General features: G+C 38.3%; 1 protein-coding gene across 1 annotated transcript in view; it reads right to left on the reverse strand.

The window, feature by feature from the left end:
* Positions 1 to 15,301, reverse strand: part of LOC110093157 (uncharacterized protein C9orf85 homolog) — a 20,124-nt gene extending 4,823 nt beyond the window's left edge. Inside the window, exons 1-7 of the mRNA XM_020817955.2 lie at positions 15,086 to 15,301; positions 14,927 to 15,009; positions 14,775 to 14,813; positions 10,252 to 10,304; positions 10,076 to 10,139; positions 9,945 to 9,987; positions 9,806 to 9,853 (exon numbers count right to left, since the gene is read on the reverse strand). Coding sequence (XP_020673614.1) covers positions 9,806 to 9,853; positions 9,945 to 9,987; positions 10,076 to 10,139; positions 10,252 to 10,304; positions 14,775 to 14,813; positions 14,927 to 15,009; positions 15,086 to 15,166 — 411 coding nt within the window. The 5' untranslated portion in view covers positions 15,167 to 15,301. The remainder of the gene's footprint in view (positions 1 to 9,805; positions 9,854 to 9,944; positions 9,988 to 10,075; positions 10,140 to 10,251; positions 10,305 to 14,774; positions 14,814 to 14,926; positions 15,010 to 15,085) is intronic.
* Positions 15,302 to 19,242: the final 3,941 nt, after the last annotated feature.

Consider the following 19,242-nt stretch of genomic DNA (forward strand, 5'->3'; position numbering starts at 1 on the left):
GAAGAATATTCACTTGAAGACCCATTTAGTGATGGGATATGATTTCATTTTATATGTTTTTTGTATTTTGGGAGTTTTGTTAAACTAATATTTTGTAATTTTGTACTTTGGGACTTGATTTTATTGCATCTACTTTCTTATTTTCCACTATTGCTATTATTTTTCTGCTAAAATCCTTAATTTTTCATTTACGCAATTCTGTGTTCGTGAGGCTTACGCCTCAGACCGCCTCGAGGCTTACGCCTCGCCTCACGGACGAAAACCGCCTCGAGGCGCAGTTACGCAATTTTAAACCTTGGAGTAAAGTCAAGTTAAGCTACAATTTCATAATTGGTGGCTTTAATCTGTTGATTACGGCTTTGTTTGGGACGGCTTTCTTATTGCTTCGTAAAGCAGCTTTCTAGTAAAAAAATATTTTTTTCTAATAGAAAGCTGCTTTAAGAAGCAATAAGAAAGCCATTCCAAACGAAGCCTAAATCACGAACAATTAAGCAAGCTCAATGAATTCTAATTTCATAGAATTAAAGTTTTAGTTCACCTGCTTAGCATAATGGACAATCAATCAAATCTAATTATCCCCAACCTTGGGGTAAATAAATTGCCCAAGAAAACAGGGAGAGATGGGCGAGACCATAAAATGTGGAGGGAGTATAATATAGGAGAGTTACTGTTGTAGGAGATGTGCACTTGTGAAGAAGAGAGGGAGAGTGCACAATATGTTTGTGCCACAGTGTGGCTAACGATTTTCAAAGAAAATAGTTTGCAATGAGGCGTGTCTAGTTTGAATTCTACATGTTAAATATATTTCTATTTTCTAATGCTTAATGTGATCCGTGATTATCAAATTAATTTAGTTTTTTGTGATATCAATTAAGTCTTAAGCTTCACTAAGAGAGTTAATTAAAAATAATTTTAGGGATTTGGATTTTAATTAGATTAAATTATATTGATGGAGCTTTAGTAAATTCAATTTAAGCTTAAATTTCATAATTTGGGGCTTGAATCTGTCTCTACCAATGAATGATTTGAGAGATTGAATGCAGCAATGAGCCTAGGTACGCAACGATCATGATGAAAATCATCCAACAAAGATTCAAGGGTCGTCATCAGACTCTTGATCATACGTAGTTGTTGGCTCAAAAGCAGGCACTAACCTTATCCAAACCAAGGATTAACAAAGGGAAGAGAGTTCACTTAAAATGTTGTTAGGAAATACTTGAAGATTTCAAGCAAACTCTAACAATAAAGCAAAAATAGCGAGAACGATCCACAAAATCATTGAAAGAAACCATAAAACAATAGTTTATATTACAATAATCAAACTTAAGGAAGAAAAATAGCAAGATACAATTGATCCTCAATTCGAGAGGAGGATCTATCTCTGCCAATCTCTAGACGCCGCTAAAGCCCAAGACACCAAATTCTAAGAACAAGAACAACCACAATAATTTGCATGCCATAACCCTCCTAATCTCCTCCTATTTAAAGCATAAACCCAAGCCCTAAAAGTAGCACACCCCCCCCCCCTCCTTCCTTATTACTCCTAGTGGGCCCCACCCCTAGCATTGGTGGCAAAATCAAGAGGGCGAACCAGCTTCTTGTAGATCTGAACCGACCCCTTGCCAAGGGCTAGTTGAACCAGTCTAACAATACCCCCCTCCCAAAGAATCACCTTGTCCTTAAGGTGAAAGGAAGGAAATAGATGCTTCACCCTCTCATAAGGCTCCATTGTGGCATCGTAGCCCGGCAGGCTCTTCCATTTGATCAAGACTTCCTTCAGTTCCTTGATTCCCTCCTCTCCCTGACGAACCCCCATCAACTCCAATGGTTCTAATACTACCTCCAAGTCCTCAGTCAGCGTCACTGGTAACTCTGAGCTTGTTGTGTGATCTCCAATTGTCCTCCTTAGTTGTGATACATGAAAGGCGAGATGTATGGTTGTTATCGATGGTAGTTTCAGTCGATATGTTACCGCTCCAATCCTCTCTAATACCTCAAATGGCCCATAATACCTTGGGGCTAACTTCTCATTCCTCTTGTTGGCGAGGGTCTTTTGCCTATAAGGTTGGAGCTTTAAGAATACCCTCTCCCCTACCTCAAACTGGATGTCCTTCATATGCCCATCTACTTGTCTCTTCATAATCTGCTAAGCCCTCAATAGATGACTCTTCAGTTCTTCCAACACCATGTCCCTCTCTCCCAAATGCTCATCTACTGAAGAAACTGAGGTGCTTTTATGCCCAAAGTGCACCAAGTGAGGTGGATCCCGCCCGTACAACACTTTGAATGGGGTCGTCTGAGAAGCAGAATGATCTGAAGTGATTTACTAGTACTCTGCCAGGCTAACCACTTGGCCCACAATCTGGGTGTCTCTGACACAAAACATCATTGGTATGTCTCCAAGCTTCTATTGACCACCTTTGTTTGTCCATCTGTCCGCAGGTGGTAGGTGGTGCTCCTCTTCAGTACTGTCCCCTGTAGTTTAAATAACTCTCTCCAGAAATAGTTGAGGAACACCTTATCCATGTCAGATACTATCGACTCCGGTAATCCGTGCAATCTAACCACCTCCCTGATGAAGGCTGATGCCACTGTTACTGTTGTGTATGGATGTCGTAGGAGAATGAAATGAGTATACTTACTCAATCTGTCCACTACCACAAGAATCACTGTGAACCTTTCCGATCGGGGTAATCCATCAATGAAATTCATGGATGCCTCCTCCCACACCCGACCTGATAAAGCTAAAGTTTATAGTAATTCACCTGGAGACAGGGCCATGTACTTGTTCCTCTGATAGATCTCACATATGGCTATCATCTCTTTCACATCCTTATGTATCCCCTTCCAATACAACTCTGAGGTGAGTTCCCCTGAATGACCCTCGACAACGCTCTCATGGAACTCCTGGAGTAGGTGTGGAATATGAATTGATGTCCTAGGCATCACGAATCTCCGCTGGTACAGAAGCCTCACCTTCTAGAGAGTACCCTAGGTGGCTACTTCCCTCCTCCAATAAATCAGCTCTGATTTATCCCAATTCCTTATCCCTTGCACTCTCCTCCTTAATGGCCTCCCAATCCAGTATCAGTGGTATCAATATTGTGATTGCTTGTAACTCCCCCATTCACCTGGACAAAGTAACTGTTGCTTTGTTCTCCATCTCTGGCCTATAAAGAATTTTAAATCATAACCCAAAAGCTTTGACAGCCATCTTTGATGCTCCTATGTAACAATCCTCTACTCGAACAAGTACTTCAGACTCCGTTGGTCCGTCCAGACAATGAAATGCCAGCCTAACAAGTAGGGTGGCCACTTCTGGAGACTAACATAATGGCCATGAGTTCCCTCTCATAAATTGGTTTCAGCCTATCCCAAGCTGCCAACACCTGGCTAAAATAGGCAATGGGTAAGTGGCTCTGCATGAGTACTACTCCCAATCCATATCCTGAGGCATATGTCTCCACTATGAATATTTGAGTGAAATCTAGTAGGGCCAAGACCGACACAGTGTTCATGGCCTTCTTCAAGCTCTCAAAAGTTATTGTGGTCGCCTCCCCCCATAAGAAACCATCCTTCTTCAATTGTTCCATCAATGGCCACGCGATGGTGTTGTACCCTTTCATGAACCGCCTGTAGTAGCCTGTCAGTCCTATAAATCCCCTCAACTCCCTGAGATTCATGGGCACTGACCATCTCAACATAGCTTCAATTTTGGCCTAATCTATTGCCACCCCCTCGTTAGAGATTATATGCCCCAAGTACTGTACATTGGCTGGGCAAAACAACATTTCATTAAATTGGCCCTCAGCTGGTGCTCTTGTAATACCTCTAAAACTCTCCTCAAGTGTTCCCACTACTTATCCTCTGACCAGCTGTAAACCAAGATATTATCAAAAAACAATAATATAGGATCTTAATACCATGTTCATGAGAGACTGGAAATTGACTAGGGCGTTAGTGAGGCCAAAAGGAATCACTAGAAAGTCATAATACCCTTCATGAGTTCTAAAAGCAATTTTTGGCACATCCTCCATTTTCATCCAGATCTGATGATACCTTGACTTCAGATTGATCTTAGTGAAAATAAATGCCCCACTCAACTCATCCAACAACTCATCTATCACTGGAATGGGAAACTTTTCTAGCACAATTTCCTTATTCATTGTCCTGTAGTCCACACAAAATCTCTAATTCCCATCATTTTTCTTAACCAGAAAAACTAGTCTAGAAAAAGGGCTAATATTAGGCCTAATAATCCCTACTTCAAGCATCTCTCTAATCAATTTCTCGATCTCATCATTCTAAAATTGAGGATAGTGGTAGGGTCTGACACTGATGGGTGACACACCTTCCCCTAAGGTGATAGCATGCTCTTGTTCCCTTGGTGATAGCAATCCCTGAGGTGGCTGAAAAATCTCACTGAATTGCTGAATCAAGGGTTGTACTAGAAGAGGAATGTCCCCTCCTTTCCCCAATCTGATCCCCTCTAACTTGTGTAGTTCTACCAAATAATCTTCCCCCACCTCTTATATATTTCTCACCATGATTTTAAGTGATGCAAAGGCTTTGAAGAGCCCTCCATCTCCCCTTATCACTACTCTTATCCATTCCACCATCAGCTCCATCATCAATACCCTCTAGTTGACCTTGATGTCTCCCCAAGGTCTGCAGCCACTTCATCCCCAGGATGACATCAACACTCCCTAACTCCAATGGGAGAAAATCCTCCCTCACCTGAATCCCCTGTATGGTCAACACTACTCATTCATAAGTCCCCTAACCCGTCTCCACCTTCCTTGTACCCATCATCACTCCATTACATCATGTACCACTAACTTCACCCCTAATTGATTCACAACCTGGTTGAAGATGAACTTGTGGGAAGCCTCGCTGTCACCTCCCTATCTGATATTTCCCTATTCACCTTTATGGTATGATTCAGAGTGAATCTACCACTAAATACAAGGAGACCTCTGCCAAATCCAGATGCAGCTTATCCTCCATCTCTCCCTTTACCTCCCTCCTCAGCTTTCCCATCATTAGAGACAGTGAGAACCTGAAGTATACTTCTCATCACATCTGAAGTATAATCTCTTCACCCTTTCCTCCTGCATCTCCCTCTCCATTAATCTTTAGAAGTTCCCACCCACTTCTTTCTCCTGTTGGCTTCTTCCTAGGAGTCTCATGAATGTTGACTGATACCGGCCCCTTGGGTGCTAGAGGATGGTAGTCATCTTGTAAGAGCCGCCTAAACTGCTGTCCCTAGCTCCCCTCTCCTGATACTTCTAATCCTCCAATAGTTGTGTCAACTCCATAGCCTCCCCCAAATCATGAGGCCTCATGACCCTCACTGCTGCTCGAATCTCTGATTTAAGCTCCTTCATAAAATTTCCCTCCATAACAGCCTCCAATAGTCAATCCAATCGGCTTTCCAAAAACTCAAATCTCTCACAATAATTTGCCACTGAACCTTCCAGCGCTAGTGCAAAGAACTGCTCATAGAAATCCCCTCCCCTGCTAGTTTGGAAAAGTTCCAATAAGCATTTCTTGAACTCTCTCCAACTCCATATGGGTCCCCTTATATATCTCCACGGCTACTAAGACAACGTCTTTCCTTCCAAACAAAAGCCAACAACCATCAATTTTTCCTCCTCCATCATCCCATTAATGACGAAATAGCTCTCCACCATGTAGATCCACCCATATGCATCCTCCCCTTCAAAGATTGACATCTTCAGCTTCTGCATATTCAGATCTCCATCATTTCCCTGGATTCCCCCATAATTTCCCCTTGCCCAAGTGTTTGGTCCTCCCCAAGTATCTCGATCTTCCCTTCCACGCTCATATTCAAACCCCTCTTCGCTTTCTCCCCTCTCTTCAAAATCAGCACCCCTCCTACCATAATCCCCCTCTTTTCTCTCCCAACCAAAACCCCTTGGTTCATGCCCCCTAACCACGCCTCTCTTCATACCTTCCCCATTTCTCCTCCATGATCACCACATCGTTTTCCCTCCTACGAAATTCAGAATTTGTAGTTTCTTCCCACAGGTCCCTTTGTCTCCAATGCCTCCTTTTGAATTTAATTTTCTAATATCTTCTTCACCATCTCATGAAGATCGGAAACTTTGTCTTCCACGGATGAAATTCTATCTTCCACCTATGCTTTCATTTGGCTCATCTCCCCTTTGAGGCGTTCCTCCAACGTATCCATTTTCTTGGCCGCCATCAATGCCCTGATTTTTGTTGTTGTTGGACTCAAAAATCTGAATCTTGCCTCCAAAAACAGCAAAACAGTCCCCTTCCAGTTAAAATTCAGCAGCTGATTTCCTTAGAAAAATCCTCCAAAGAGTCCTAAAATCTTCTTAGACACCAATTTTTTAGAAAATACTTGAAGATTTCAAGTAAGCCCTAACAATAAAAGAAAAAACAACAAGAACGGTCCACAAAACCAATTGAAGAAACTAGAAAACAATAGTTTTTATTGCAATAATCAAACTTACGGAAGAAAAATAGCAAGATACAACTGATCCTCTAGTCAAGAGGACGATCTATCTCTCCCAATTCCTAGACGCCGCTAGAGCCCAAGACATCAAACTCCAAGAACAAGAACAGCTACAATAATTGCATGCCCTAATCCTTCTAATCTCCTTCTGTAAGAAAACGACATTAGGAGCTAGCACCCCCCCCCTTCCTTCCTAATTATCCTAGTGGCCCCACCCCTAGCATTGGCGCAATCAATAGGGCAGACCAGCTTTTGTCCCCGCCTTTTATAGATTTGAACCGGTCCCTTGCCAAGGTCTGGTTGGATCGGTCCAACACATGCCAAAAGATCAATGACATAGAAATGGCCTTCAAAACTTGATTAAACCAAAGATTGATGATGTTTGGTATTCGAAGTTCACTTTAATTTGCACACAAAGTAATTCTTAGGATAAGAAAAACTAGGTATATACCATGATTTAAAAATCCGTGCGAGGCGTGCGGCATGCCTCAAATTGAGGCGCACAAGAAACACCTCAGGACTTGAGCCTCATTGGCACCAGTGAGGCTTACACCTTTTAAAATGAGACATATGCATCAAGGCGTTTTGAGACAAAACCTCATTCAAGATAAATTTTATGAAAATTTTTTATTAACGATTATTATTATACTATATTTTACTCTATTATATAAATAGAAGGAATTGATTGACTATAAGACAAATTATTTATTTTATACTTAATTAAAAGATAGATATCTCAGATTACAAAAGCAAATAAATAGTGATGATAAAATGGATCATTTTGTTGTTGATAATATAAAATTGAGATTGTTGCTTTCTATTTTGGTAGACCTACAATTGGATTGTTGTTTCTAACTTGACATGATTAGTTATGGTGTTTAATGTGTTATAAAATGCTAAAATGATCAAAGTATCCACAAATACATTCAAGCTCTAGAAGGTAGAACTGATGAGAGATGATCACAGCCTTCCCTACACAACATATATTTCTTGCTAAAAATTCCCTCCAAGCCACAATCTCCTCTAAGAACTGCTCGAAAGATGGAGATAGAGAAAGAGAGTGAAAGAGAGAAAAGCCATATGATGAGGACATCTTCAGTGATTTCGACACATGTACCATTAGGAGACGTCGGAGATCGACGGCCACGATCATGAGTTGTATTTTTAGTTATTTTATGTAGTAGTTTATTTTATTTTATGTTTATCCGTTTTTGCCCTTATGGGCATTTGGTCGCTATTGTAGCCCAAGTGGTATTTTAGTCTTTTGTTTTCTTTGTCATTTGGAGGCCTATATATATGGTCATTTGGAGGCCTATATATATGGTCATTTTCCTATGTAAGAGAAGTTTTTTTGGATGAATGAAAATTTGACATTTCATGTTCTCTTTGTGAGTGCAAACCTCCACGATCTCTTAGTGAGTTCGTAGGAGAAGCTAGATCTCTTTGTGAGTTCTAAGTCTTCTTGTTCTACTATTTTTCTTCCTTTATTTCTCGTGATCGATTCGTTGTCGTGGAAATTCGGTTGAAGCATTTGTGGGAAATTGGAATTCACTCCTTGAATCCCTATATTTTTCCCTACCCCTTCCCCTCCCTTGATCACTGCCGCCGCCCCCCTTCTGGATTACCCAGATTGCCGGCCTGCAGCCCCCAAACCACCGGCCAGCAGCCACCGGCCAGCCCAACCAGCCAGCCAGCAGCCTCCGGCCAGCCCTCCAGCCCGCTGTCCCCCTTCCTGCCGCCGCCTCCTTCCCCTCCTTTGAATTTCAAAATTGAAATTCAAATGGTTATGAGCCATTAATTGTTTCCTAAAGTTGCTCCCTAATTCACGCCATCAATTTAATTGATTTACAATTTCAAATTTGAAATTCAAATTGATTAAATTGATTCCCCTCATAATTGGAAGCATGCTCTCCTTAAGAAAACTGAAGTTTTAATTTTAGATTTTATTAAAATTCTGAAATTAAGACTAGTGGTCCCCACCTACTCAAAACCTCAACGCCACCTCACCACCGACATGGCCGGCCCCCTCATTGGGCTCCTTCTCTCTCTCCTAATCACATTAATAGCTCCACAAAATCAGCCCCAACTTCCTCCTCTCTTTATCGCCCCTCCCCTCCTTGATTTAATTTGAATTTCAAATTAAATCCCACCATTAAACCTCTCAAAATCTGAAATTAATTCAGAATTCCTGCACCTCCCTCCTTTCCTCCCACCCGAATTCCTCCTTCCTCCCTTCCTCTTGGCCGCACCTCTCCTAGGTGGCAATTCCTCCACCTTTCATTATTGCGATGCCAAGATCTCTGATAATTATGCATAGAGGAACCCGAATGGAACTTTGGATTTGTGCATGAAGATCGAGATCAAGTTGACATCCTCCAATCACCGTTCTTTGACGTGGGCTTTGATTTCGACGACACCATTGAAGATTACATCGACCGTATCCAGTACACTTTAGTTGACGGATCGACGAGCAAAGGACAAAGGGACGTTGGATCATCATTGGACGACCGTCATCCTCCACCACTCCGGCCACCTATCCAAGAACGACGATCTTAAGCTCCTTCTTCCTCGGAGTGACCTCGGTTCTAATGTGGACTCTTCTTCCGCTAAAGCCTAGACTATTTAAGCGTATGAGCTCCAAAGGTGAAAGTTCTCATTATTAAATGGCGGATTCTTGTTTATCGTCGTAGCGTACAATTACTCTTTGCGTTTCTTGAATTGTTTGGTCAATCTATTTCGCTCTTCTTTGCCTAAGCAAGTTAAAAACCAAGAATTCTAATGATCAATCATTGTTATAAGTAATAACTTTATTTTGGAATTATTTTGTTAATTTGCTCTCTTTAATTTCTTCAACTCCTGCTCGTTTCACATCACCATATCTTCTTTGCACCAATTTCTCAACGAAACCTTCTCACGTAGTCATTATTTTCTCCGGATCACTTTGCAACTGAGAGTTCGCACAATTGGAGGATATTCTGTTGCTTCAACACATAGTTAGGGTTTCAGGGTTTTGGAAAAGGAGACTAGAAATTTATGATACTAGAAATTGTTAAAAATTCACAGGACATTTATTTAGCTAATTTAGATACAAAATGCAGCAGCTACTCTATAAGGTTGCGTAAAACAAACATGATTATATTTACTTGAAGAGGTCACGTGAAGATTTCATAAACTAAATACATGTTTAAGCCACAGGAAGGGGCAACAATGATAAATGATTTGGGTTCAATCACATAGAAAAGTAAAATGTGAAAAGTGAAAACGATAAATGGATTCAAGGTTCCAATTTCAACTTCTTACAGCACGTAGAAGAGTCCTTCTATCCCTTTCACGAGCATTCTTAATTGCCTGTAAGCAAAACCAAGATTAATCTAGTCTAAAGGGGGTATAAATCACAGGAAAACTGATAAGCATCGAAAAGACAAATGAGATAACCAACCTCTTCAAGGGCCTTTTGCTCAGCCTCCACCTCTGAGGCATCCCTATGAAAATATAAAAATGCACTTTCATGATCAGCATCCCATTCAAAATTAGAAGGAAAAAAAAAAGTTGGCATTCTAACAAAGTCACCTCCCCACAATCTGATCCCTGCTGCAGCAACACTTGGCACACACATTGGAAGCCTTCGCACATCCTATGCCAAATATTTTTAAGCATTCAACAAGAAGATATGGATATATAAAATAATCTGCAAAAATCCAATCTACCAGAAACAAATGATCTGTTAAGTAAATGGAGTCACTTGCCTGAGCATAAACTATGATAAGCCTGGCGAACCGCTCTCTTGGTGCATTTCTGGCTGACAAAAATGCAATAAAATAGGATGAAAAGAAAAGAATGAACACTAAAATTTTAATGTAACTTTACAAAAAAAATTATTAAAATTAAGCAAAAGAAATAGCTCATTTGGTTGTTTAAATTTAGAAATTAGCATCTTGAAAAAATAATATTTGTTAAAACCATCATTTGATTGGACGTAGGGTTGTTTGAAATGCATATTTGACTATGATTTAACCAAAATTAAACTTATAGTTTGCCAAATGACCTTTTTCAAGCATCTAAATCCTAAGGTTCCTTGTATCTCAAGTTATAAGACTTGGTGGAAGGTGTTAAGCAAGATTTACACTATCAAATCTTGCGGGGTCTCGTAGGTTATTCACTCCTCTCGGTCTCACTGTGATCTTCTCTCGTCTCAATGACCAACTTTCCATATAGGAATCTTGCATGCAGTGGCAGAGCCAAAAAATTTATTCAATGGGCCTAAATTAATTGTTTTTAAACTTTCCCTCAACTTTTTTCCATCAGGGCTTGGGGTCGCCATATTTTTTTTAATTCGATGACCTCTTAGAATATCTCTCCATAATTGTTTAAAGTTTAAACCTATACTTTTAGAAAAGATAGCAAAAATTTCATGTTTTTATTACCAACAAACATAACAAAAGTGATGGTTGGCTGAGTATAGCAAGAATGAATAGAAATGTTAAAGTGATTAAAGCTTTACTTCCAAAAAGAATCCAACAAATTACAGGAAAAGTCTTAACACTAACAATAAGCGAAAGGCAAAATTTCAACCACTTAGAATAAAACACACAATCAGCGTCAAGAGATTATATTTTACTTGGTTTACTTGGAATGCAATATGCTCAGAATTCAACAATTATTGATCTTCATACTAATTTACTAAACAGTAAACAGTGAAGGTCATCTCTACGACTCTACCTCATTGATACTTCTATATTTCGATTCCTATTTCTCCATGCTAGCAAAATCTACTTATCCAATTCAATGTATTACCTTTCAGAACAAAAATTTCAGCAGTAAAGTGAACAACCAAGCAGTACAACCTCAAAATTTACCATTCCAATGCATTTACCTTTCATTTTACTGCAAAAAAAATCACAAAATCTACTCATCCAATTCAATGTATTTACCTTTCAGAACAAAAAATTCAGCAGTAAAGTGAACAACCAAGCAGTACAACCTCAAAATTTACCATTCCAATGCATTTATCTTTCATTTTACTGCAAAAAAAAATCACTAAATCAGAATTCTATCAAAAAACTGCATTGACAAAAGTCAAGGAAGTTGATGTACTGGCTGATTTGATTGAGAAGGAATTAGGAAGTTTCCTAATCAAGAGGATGCTATTTAGGAAGTTTATTTATCAGGGGGAATTATTTAGGAAATTTTTAATTATAATTAGGAGGGAATTATTTAGGCAAGGGATCTAATTTTAATTCGAATTTGAAGGGGATTAATTAGGAGATGTTTCCTAATTAAAAATGACAGATTTGGGGTAGATTTAAGGGCTGATTTAGAGGAGATTAATTATGAGATATTTCCTAATTGGAGAAGGCAGATTTGGGGGTTGATTTGAGATAGAATTGGCGGAGGGCTGTTTTGAAATTTGTTGTTTATTATTTGCTATAAATAGTAAGGTTTATGTTATGTTTTGTATGGAGAATTTTGTGAGTGTTTGTTGTATACTATTTTTATGAGGAATCCTAGCAGCATCTAGGGTTTGAGACTATCCTCCTCTCGGAAGAGGACCATTGTATCTTGTTTGTTCGTCTTTCTTTTTTTATCAATAAAAATTAGCTTGCTGAATTTGTCCTTGTTTGTTGGTTGTTTTTGATACCAAGGCATATCAAATTGGTATCAGAGCACCTTTTTGGGACCTATGATGGCAAAGAAGGTGGATGCATTGGAAGGCATAGTGGACCAAATCAAATCCCAGTTGATGGAGAAGTTCTCAACAATTGAAGGAAGGCTTTCATCCTTGGAAGGAAGACTTTCTAACATAGAGGATATGATGATAAAAATATTGGAGTTTCACACTCAACCGATAATATCGGAGGCAAGGGTACTGTTAACCGGATAAGAAAGTGGGGGAAATCCTAATATAGAGATGATGAGGGATGATGGGGAAGTGGAAATGTTGGGGGAAGAAGAGGAGATGTCATCTTTGGAGCCACTTCCAAGGAAGGGAAAGGATGGAGTGAAATTTTTGGTGGAGCTATAGAGTTTGGAAGGAGACGAAGATGGGGAGAAAGATCGAAGAACCAGACATGGTTTTTTAACTCCTACAATAGTATCGAGAGGTGTTTCAGCCAGTAAGGGGTTGCCTCATCTGCAGGAACATGAGCATGTTATCATTTTGAAGGAGTCTCACATATCACAGCTCATCCGTATCATTCTCCCCAACTCCAGAAGAATGCGATCGAGAGATTGATTAGGGAGATGTTGGAGGCAGGGATCATTCGACTCAGTGACAATCCATTTTTCAGTCCAGTGCTATTAGTACAATGCTTCAACAATCATTTCCTTCGTTCCAACTTGAGGACAAGGTGGCACTTTAGGAGCGGAGTATTGATGGACCTGTCGATTTGATTGTGAGATAATTAGGAAGTTTTCTAATCAAGAGAAAGCTATTTATGAAGGTTCTTAATCAAAGGGGAATTATTTAGAAAAAATATAATTACAATTAGAAGGGAATTATTTAAGGCAAGAGATATAATTTAAATTCTGATTTGGAAGGGATTAATTAGGATATGTTTTCTAATTAAAAAGGGCTGGGGGCTGATTAATTAGGAGATGTTTCATAATTGGAGATGACAAATTTGGGGGTTGATTTGAGAAGGAATTGGGGAGGACTGTTTTAAAATTTATTAATTATTGTTTGCTATAAGTAGTGGGATTTATGTTATGTATGGAGAATTTTGTGAGTGTTTGAGGTCTACTATTTTTGTGAGGAATCCTAGCAACATTTTCGGAGAGATGGTCCTTATCTCAAAAGAGGACCATTGTATCTTGCTTGTTTGTATTTTTTTCTTATCAATAAAAATCTATTATTTGCTAAATTTGTCCTTGTTCTTTGGTTTCTTTTGATACCAAGGCATATCTGAAATTTATCTCACTGGAGCAGATCAGTCAATGATACTTACAGCCTATCCCGATGAAGGCGAGGTCGACTTTCGCGTGCGTATGGGATTGAGGTTGAGGAGAGAAGTCAGGCGTCTCACGTCTAGTTGGTCTAGGATTGTGGCAGTGGAGGAGGTCGACTTCCACAGGAGTTTCACATGCGTCTGAGCTCGAGATCGAGGGAAGGATGCAGACATTTAGCTAGTCTAGGCTTGCGCAGAGGAGGTCGACTTCCACAGGCGTCCCACATGCGTTTGTGCTTGAGATCGCGGGAGAGTAGTGCAAAATCAAACAAATTAGGGATATACATATAGAATTTTACATTACCAATCCCCTTTTTTTTCCCGCGAGGAGGCGAGGGGGTGCTCCTCCAAGTTGCAACTTGCGCACCAACTTAGCTCTTCCACTAAAGTGCCAAATCATCATCGACTCTCTCTACCCACTTCATTGGCTTACTTTCATCCTCATTGGCCATAGGCTTTCCTCTCTGGCTCAAGACCAGTTAAGGTATTACCCTCCTTCTACTTCCCAACCACCGTTGCACATCTACTATAATTTATCGCCAAGATCTATTGTTGTGGTTAAATCTCGTGTGTGTTTAAATTTTAAATCCTGAAACAGACATCCAACTAGTTTGCAACGATTTGGCAAGATTCAATGGATGTTATACCAAACAGTTTCAAAATTTAGCACCCTCGGATCTTCCTAAAACCTACATGATTTAAATCCTAACTATTGTCAATCAAACATGTAATTAACAACCAAAATTCATTTCACAAGTGTTCTAAATACTCCAAATGTAATGATTTCATTTTTCACAAACAAAAAAATAAAAATAAAACCATCACATTTCAAATGAAAAACTTTATAAGATGATAAAAATTAAAGCTGAATCAGCACCAAATGAACTTGCAAGCATTAAATTATCATCCTGCCCTCATATCCAACAATTCAAATGTTTCATTAGTTGTTTTCCACTACCGATTTAGTTTTCCTATAGCATTGTTCTATTCTGAGACCTACTTTCTAGGAAGATTTACATACATAACGCTATATATTTACATATTTAGCATCAAATTTTGATATGTTCTTATATCACTTTAGTTTCTAAATGACACCAAAAACATCATTAATATTAACTTATTTAAAGTGATATATATACCTTTTCAAGCATACTTTTTTATGTCATTTAGATCTAGGATGATAGAAAGTGAATAAACAGGTGTAGATGTTGGATATGTAAATATATAAATTCACTAAAACCCCTGACTTTCTATCTTAAAGCAATTAGATGAGCTTTAACTGGAAAAAAAATAGGGTTAGCAGATTATGTAAAGTGGAAACTAACCACTTGGCCGGCTCTACAAGGGGCTTGTACTTCCCATACCTACATTAAAAATAAAAAAAATAAGCAAGGATGGAACTTTCTGCATTTATTAAAACCCGCGTTAACCAAAAACCTAACAAAGAGGGAAATTCATTAACGGAAAATAACCAAACCTGCGCTTCCAGTCGATCTGCTCCTTGCATCTTGGACAGACCCCAGTAATTTCTGAGTAAGGACGAAACTTTCCGCCTAATTCCTACAAAAATTCACACAATAAGCATCAGAGAAGACGAAAGGTGACCATCAGAGATAGGATAACCAGCGAGAAGGACCTTTTCGTTCTTCTTACGACCGGCGTTGGGATTCCAGGCGAATTTATTCTGATGCTTCGGGGGACCATGCCGCGCCAACATCGAGCGACGCTGCCTAGGAAGAAACAGGAGAAAATAGAGAGAAGAAAGACGATGAAAGCACGGATGTCAATTCGACTCCACCTCGAACTATGATGCCCGATCCGACCTTCCCGTTTTCAACGGCTGGGTCTGTCCGGAGGGAATTGGGGTGATGCGGTCTAATTAGTAACTTTGGGCTTAAATTTTGGGCAAATTATTGCATCCAGTCACCGGCTGGGGAGATAGGTTTGGATATTGATAAAATATTATTTTAAATTAAGCACGTCAAAGCGTAAGTCAAAAAGCGCAACTAAAGCGCAGTCAAAAACGCAGGTGACATGGCAAATTTTTATTGGATGTCCGAACCTATTTTCCGCCTCCAGAGACCGGATGCAATAATTTACCTAATTTTTGAGACTGTTTGGTTAGAATATTAGTGAGTAAAATATTTTAAATGCAGGAATTTTGATAAATTAGTGTTTGATTGGATAAAAAAAGTAATTCAAAGTAAAATAAATATAATATAACTCATTCTAGTTTATTTTTGAGAAAAATCAAATCGATCAATTTTGAGCAAAAACGGTTTACACTACAAGCAAACTTGATGGATAGCCACCAATCGTGGTTGGCCGCCTCCACCAGCCTCCGGCCACCACCGTCGGCCATTGTCACTTGTTGCCAGTTGTCATTTCCGCCTGCCATAATTCGGCACCTTATGACTGGCCACCATCACCACCTATCATCAGCAACCGCCGAATGTCACTACCACCTACCACTAGTTGTCATCCCTCTGCTAGCAACCACTTGCCAACAACCACCACCACCATCAATCACGCATTAGCCACCCCTGTCACTATCTGCCGGCCACCACTAGCCACCACCACCTCCCGGCCACTCCGCCTCTGGTCGCAATCCATCGCTGGCACTGATCACAACCATCATTGGTCGATGTCGCTACTAAACGCCAACCATCACCACTGTCGCCACTTCCCCCACCAACTGCCAGCATTTTTTTGACTTTACAATATATTCATCATTTTAAATCAAATAAGAAAATCATTCACTTGTATTTACTTTTTATCCAAACAACTCAAAATATTTCTTTTATGTTGTATTCCTTTTCTAGCGAACCAAACACTGGAGAAAAACTAAAAGTTATCATTTTTTTAGTTTCATTGAAATTTAAGGGGTTGTTTAGTTTGAACTAAAATGGGTGTAAAATATTTCAAATGCAAGGATTTTTAAAATAATAGTATTTGGTTTGAAGTAAAAAAATAATTATGGTATAAAATTTTAGTGCATTTAAAATTCATCAGCTTGTTCATTTTTTGTGCATTTTAAATTTCATAGATTTGATTGATTTTCAAATACACCCCAAATTCATCATCAGTATTGGCCACCGAGCACTATTTTTTCTAGACTTTATATTGTATTCATTTTACTTTAAATCGAACAAAAAATAAAGAATGTTATATATTTCTTTTACACTCATCTAAATAACTCAAACAAAAAATTTTAACTGCATTTTCTATCCACTGTATTACATTTAATTTTTTTTCAGCCAAAAATATATAGAGAGAGAGAGAGAGACTATTTTCTGATATAAGTATCTTTTTTTTTAATCAATTTTAAAATAAAATTTCTGTTATAAGTGTCTTATTCTCCCAAACAGAAACAAAATGAGAATTAAGGAATTCAAATACTTTTGTTCTCTTTTGAAAAAAAAAAGAAAGAAAGGATCTTATTCTAAACTTTCATTATAAAATTTATTTATTTTTTAAATAATACAAAATTTATAATCTCTTAAATACAATAAAAATTATTTTTCTCTCTAAAAATGAATCGATTTACTTTTTAAGCTGAGAATGTATATGCAAAATTGTATATATTATTATCTTAAAACTCCCAATCAATAGTTGATGGATTTTTTTTATTTATATCTTTTTTTTTTTTTTTTGAGAAAATTCTAAATCAAATGACAAGCATCGAAATACATCCATTGGGGAATATTTCATAAATACAACATCATTAGATATTTGTTGATTATGAAGACATTGACATCACTCGATTGTGTAACTGAGGCTTCGTTTAGGACGGCTTTTTTATTGCTTTCTAAAATGGAGTTTTAGTACAAATTTTTTTTTTTTTTGTATTAAAATTCCGTTTTAGAAAACAATAAAAAAGCAGTCCCAAACGAAGCCTGAGTGATGGTGTTAAGAGTTAGATGACAGCAAACGTTAGTTAAACTAATGTCGATGGTCCGCACATGTTAGATGTTGTGGGCCTGTAAGTATCAACGAAAGGAGAAATTATTATGTGCAGAGTCCGGGCATAGAGATACGTCCGAACTCCAATGAGTGTGTGACGAGTGGATGTGTACATAGTGTGTACAACTATGTACACATTGTGTATATAGTGTATACACACTTTGTATATAATTATATAGTGTATACACTGTTGTATACAGTGTATGCATAGTTGTATGCAACACACTGTACATAGTGTGTACATACAATGTACACATCCACGTGTCACACTCTCATTGGAGTTCGAATGTGTCTCTATGTCCGCACATGTTAATTTTAAACTAGAAAATTATTTTAAGAAGCAATAAAAAAGCTATCCCAAACGAAGAATTGATTTGGGATTTTTTTTTACTACTTTTTAAAACAAAATTTTATTTGTTTTCTGAAACAATTTTTTAGTACAAAAATTTTTTCTAGTTTAAAATTTTTGGGATGTCCGTACAGTATAATATCTCTTTGATTAGAAAGGCTTGTTAGCTGATGGTTCCCTTTTTCCAAATATATTCGATTGTCATTACTCAGCATATGATTTTTTTCTTTGTAGCAAACATGCTCCTTGGCCTATTGGTTGAAAGCTTAGGCTTCCAACTAAGAGGTCCAAGGTTCGAGTCCATGTGTATGTGTTGTGTGTGTGAGTTTGCCTTAAATGGCCTAAATGTCCCAAAAAAAAAAAAAAACATGTGGCATCGTCCGTTAAGCACCTTCACAATTCAAAAAAAAAAAAAAAAAAGAGGATTAGCTTTTCACATGCATTCACCGAGCATAAACAAAACCTATAAACATATAGAACAGGTCACATGACTAAGATTTCATTTGAGAAATCTTTCTTAATGCTTAGTAAATCAACTTTTTGGTACAAAAATTTTAATTTTTTAATTAAAAATTTATTTTAAAAAGCAGTCCCAAATGAAGCCTAATGCTTCATTTAGGAGAGCTTCCTTGCCATTTTTATAATAATCTGCTTAAAAAAATAATAAAAAAATGTCCCAAATTTTACCTAAAAATTTCTTTGTAAACTTTTGATGCAATTCAAATTCTCAGACATCTGCTTACTAAATAGGGTACTTCCCCCACTTGATTCCCTCATTTATTCGCTATTGTTATGGCACCCCTATTAGAAGAAAGCAACTAAGATTTATAGCTTCTATGGCATGGCAAATTATTACGTCCGGTGTCCGAATTCGTTCTGACATCAATCCAGATGCGCCACATCCCCAAAATACACCGGGCCTCGATGTATTTGGGTGACGTGGCGCGTGTGGAATGAATGTTCGGACGTCCAATGACCAAAATACACCGGACCCCATTGCGGCCTACCAGATGACATGACGCGCTTTCATTCGTCTCTGAACAATCCGATGTCCGCACAGAATAATATCTCTTTGATTAGACAGGCTTGTTAGCTGATGGTTCCCTTTTTCCAAATATATTCGATTGTCATTACTCAGCATATGATTTTTTTCTTTGTAGCAAACATGTGGCATCGTCCATTAAGCACCTTACTGTTTTCCTTCAAAATCCCTGGAATATTTCATTCTTGATGGTGAAATAAATGGGGATATTATCAGCATAATTCAAGTTGGATGGTTGAAGTAGAGGAATGCATCGAGCTTGTTGTGTGATAGAAAAGTTCCCCTCAAACTTAAGGGAAATTTTTATAAGTTGGTAGTGAGACTTGCAATGCTTTATGATGACAAATGTTGGCTATTAAAAAAGGGATGAGTTGCTTTACCTATAGATATAGGAAATGAAATGAGCATATCCGTGAAAAGGTTGGAGTAGCTCCAATGA

Source organism: Dendrobium catenatum, unplaced genomic scaffold (genome assembly GCF_001605985.2).
Source record: "Dendrobium catenatum unplaced genomic scaffold, ASM160598v2 fragScaff_scaffold_1211, whole genome shotgun sequence".
Lineage (NCBI taxonomy): Eukaryota > Viridiplantae > Streptophyta > Magnoliopsida > Asparagales > Orchidaceae > Dendrobium > Dendrobium catenatum.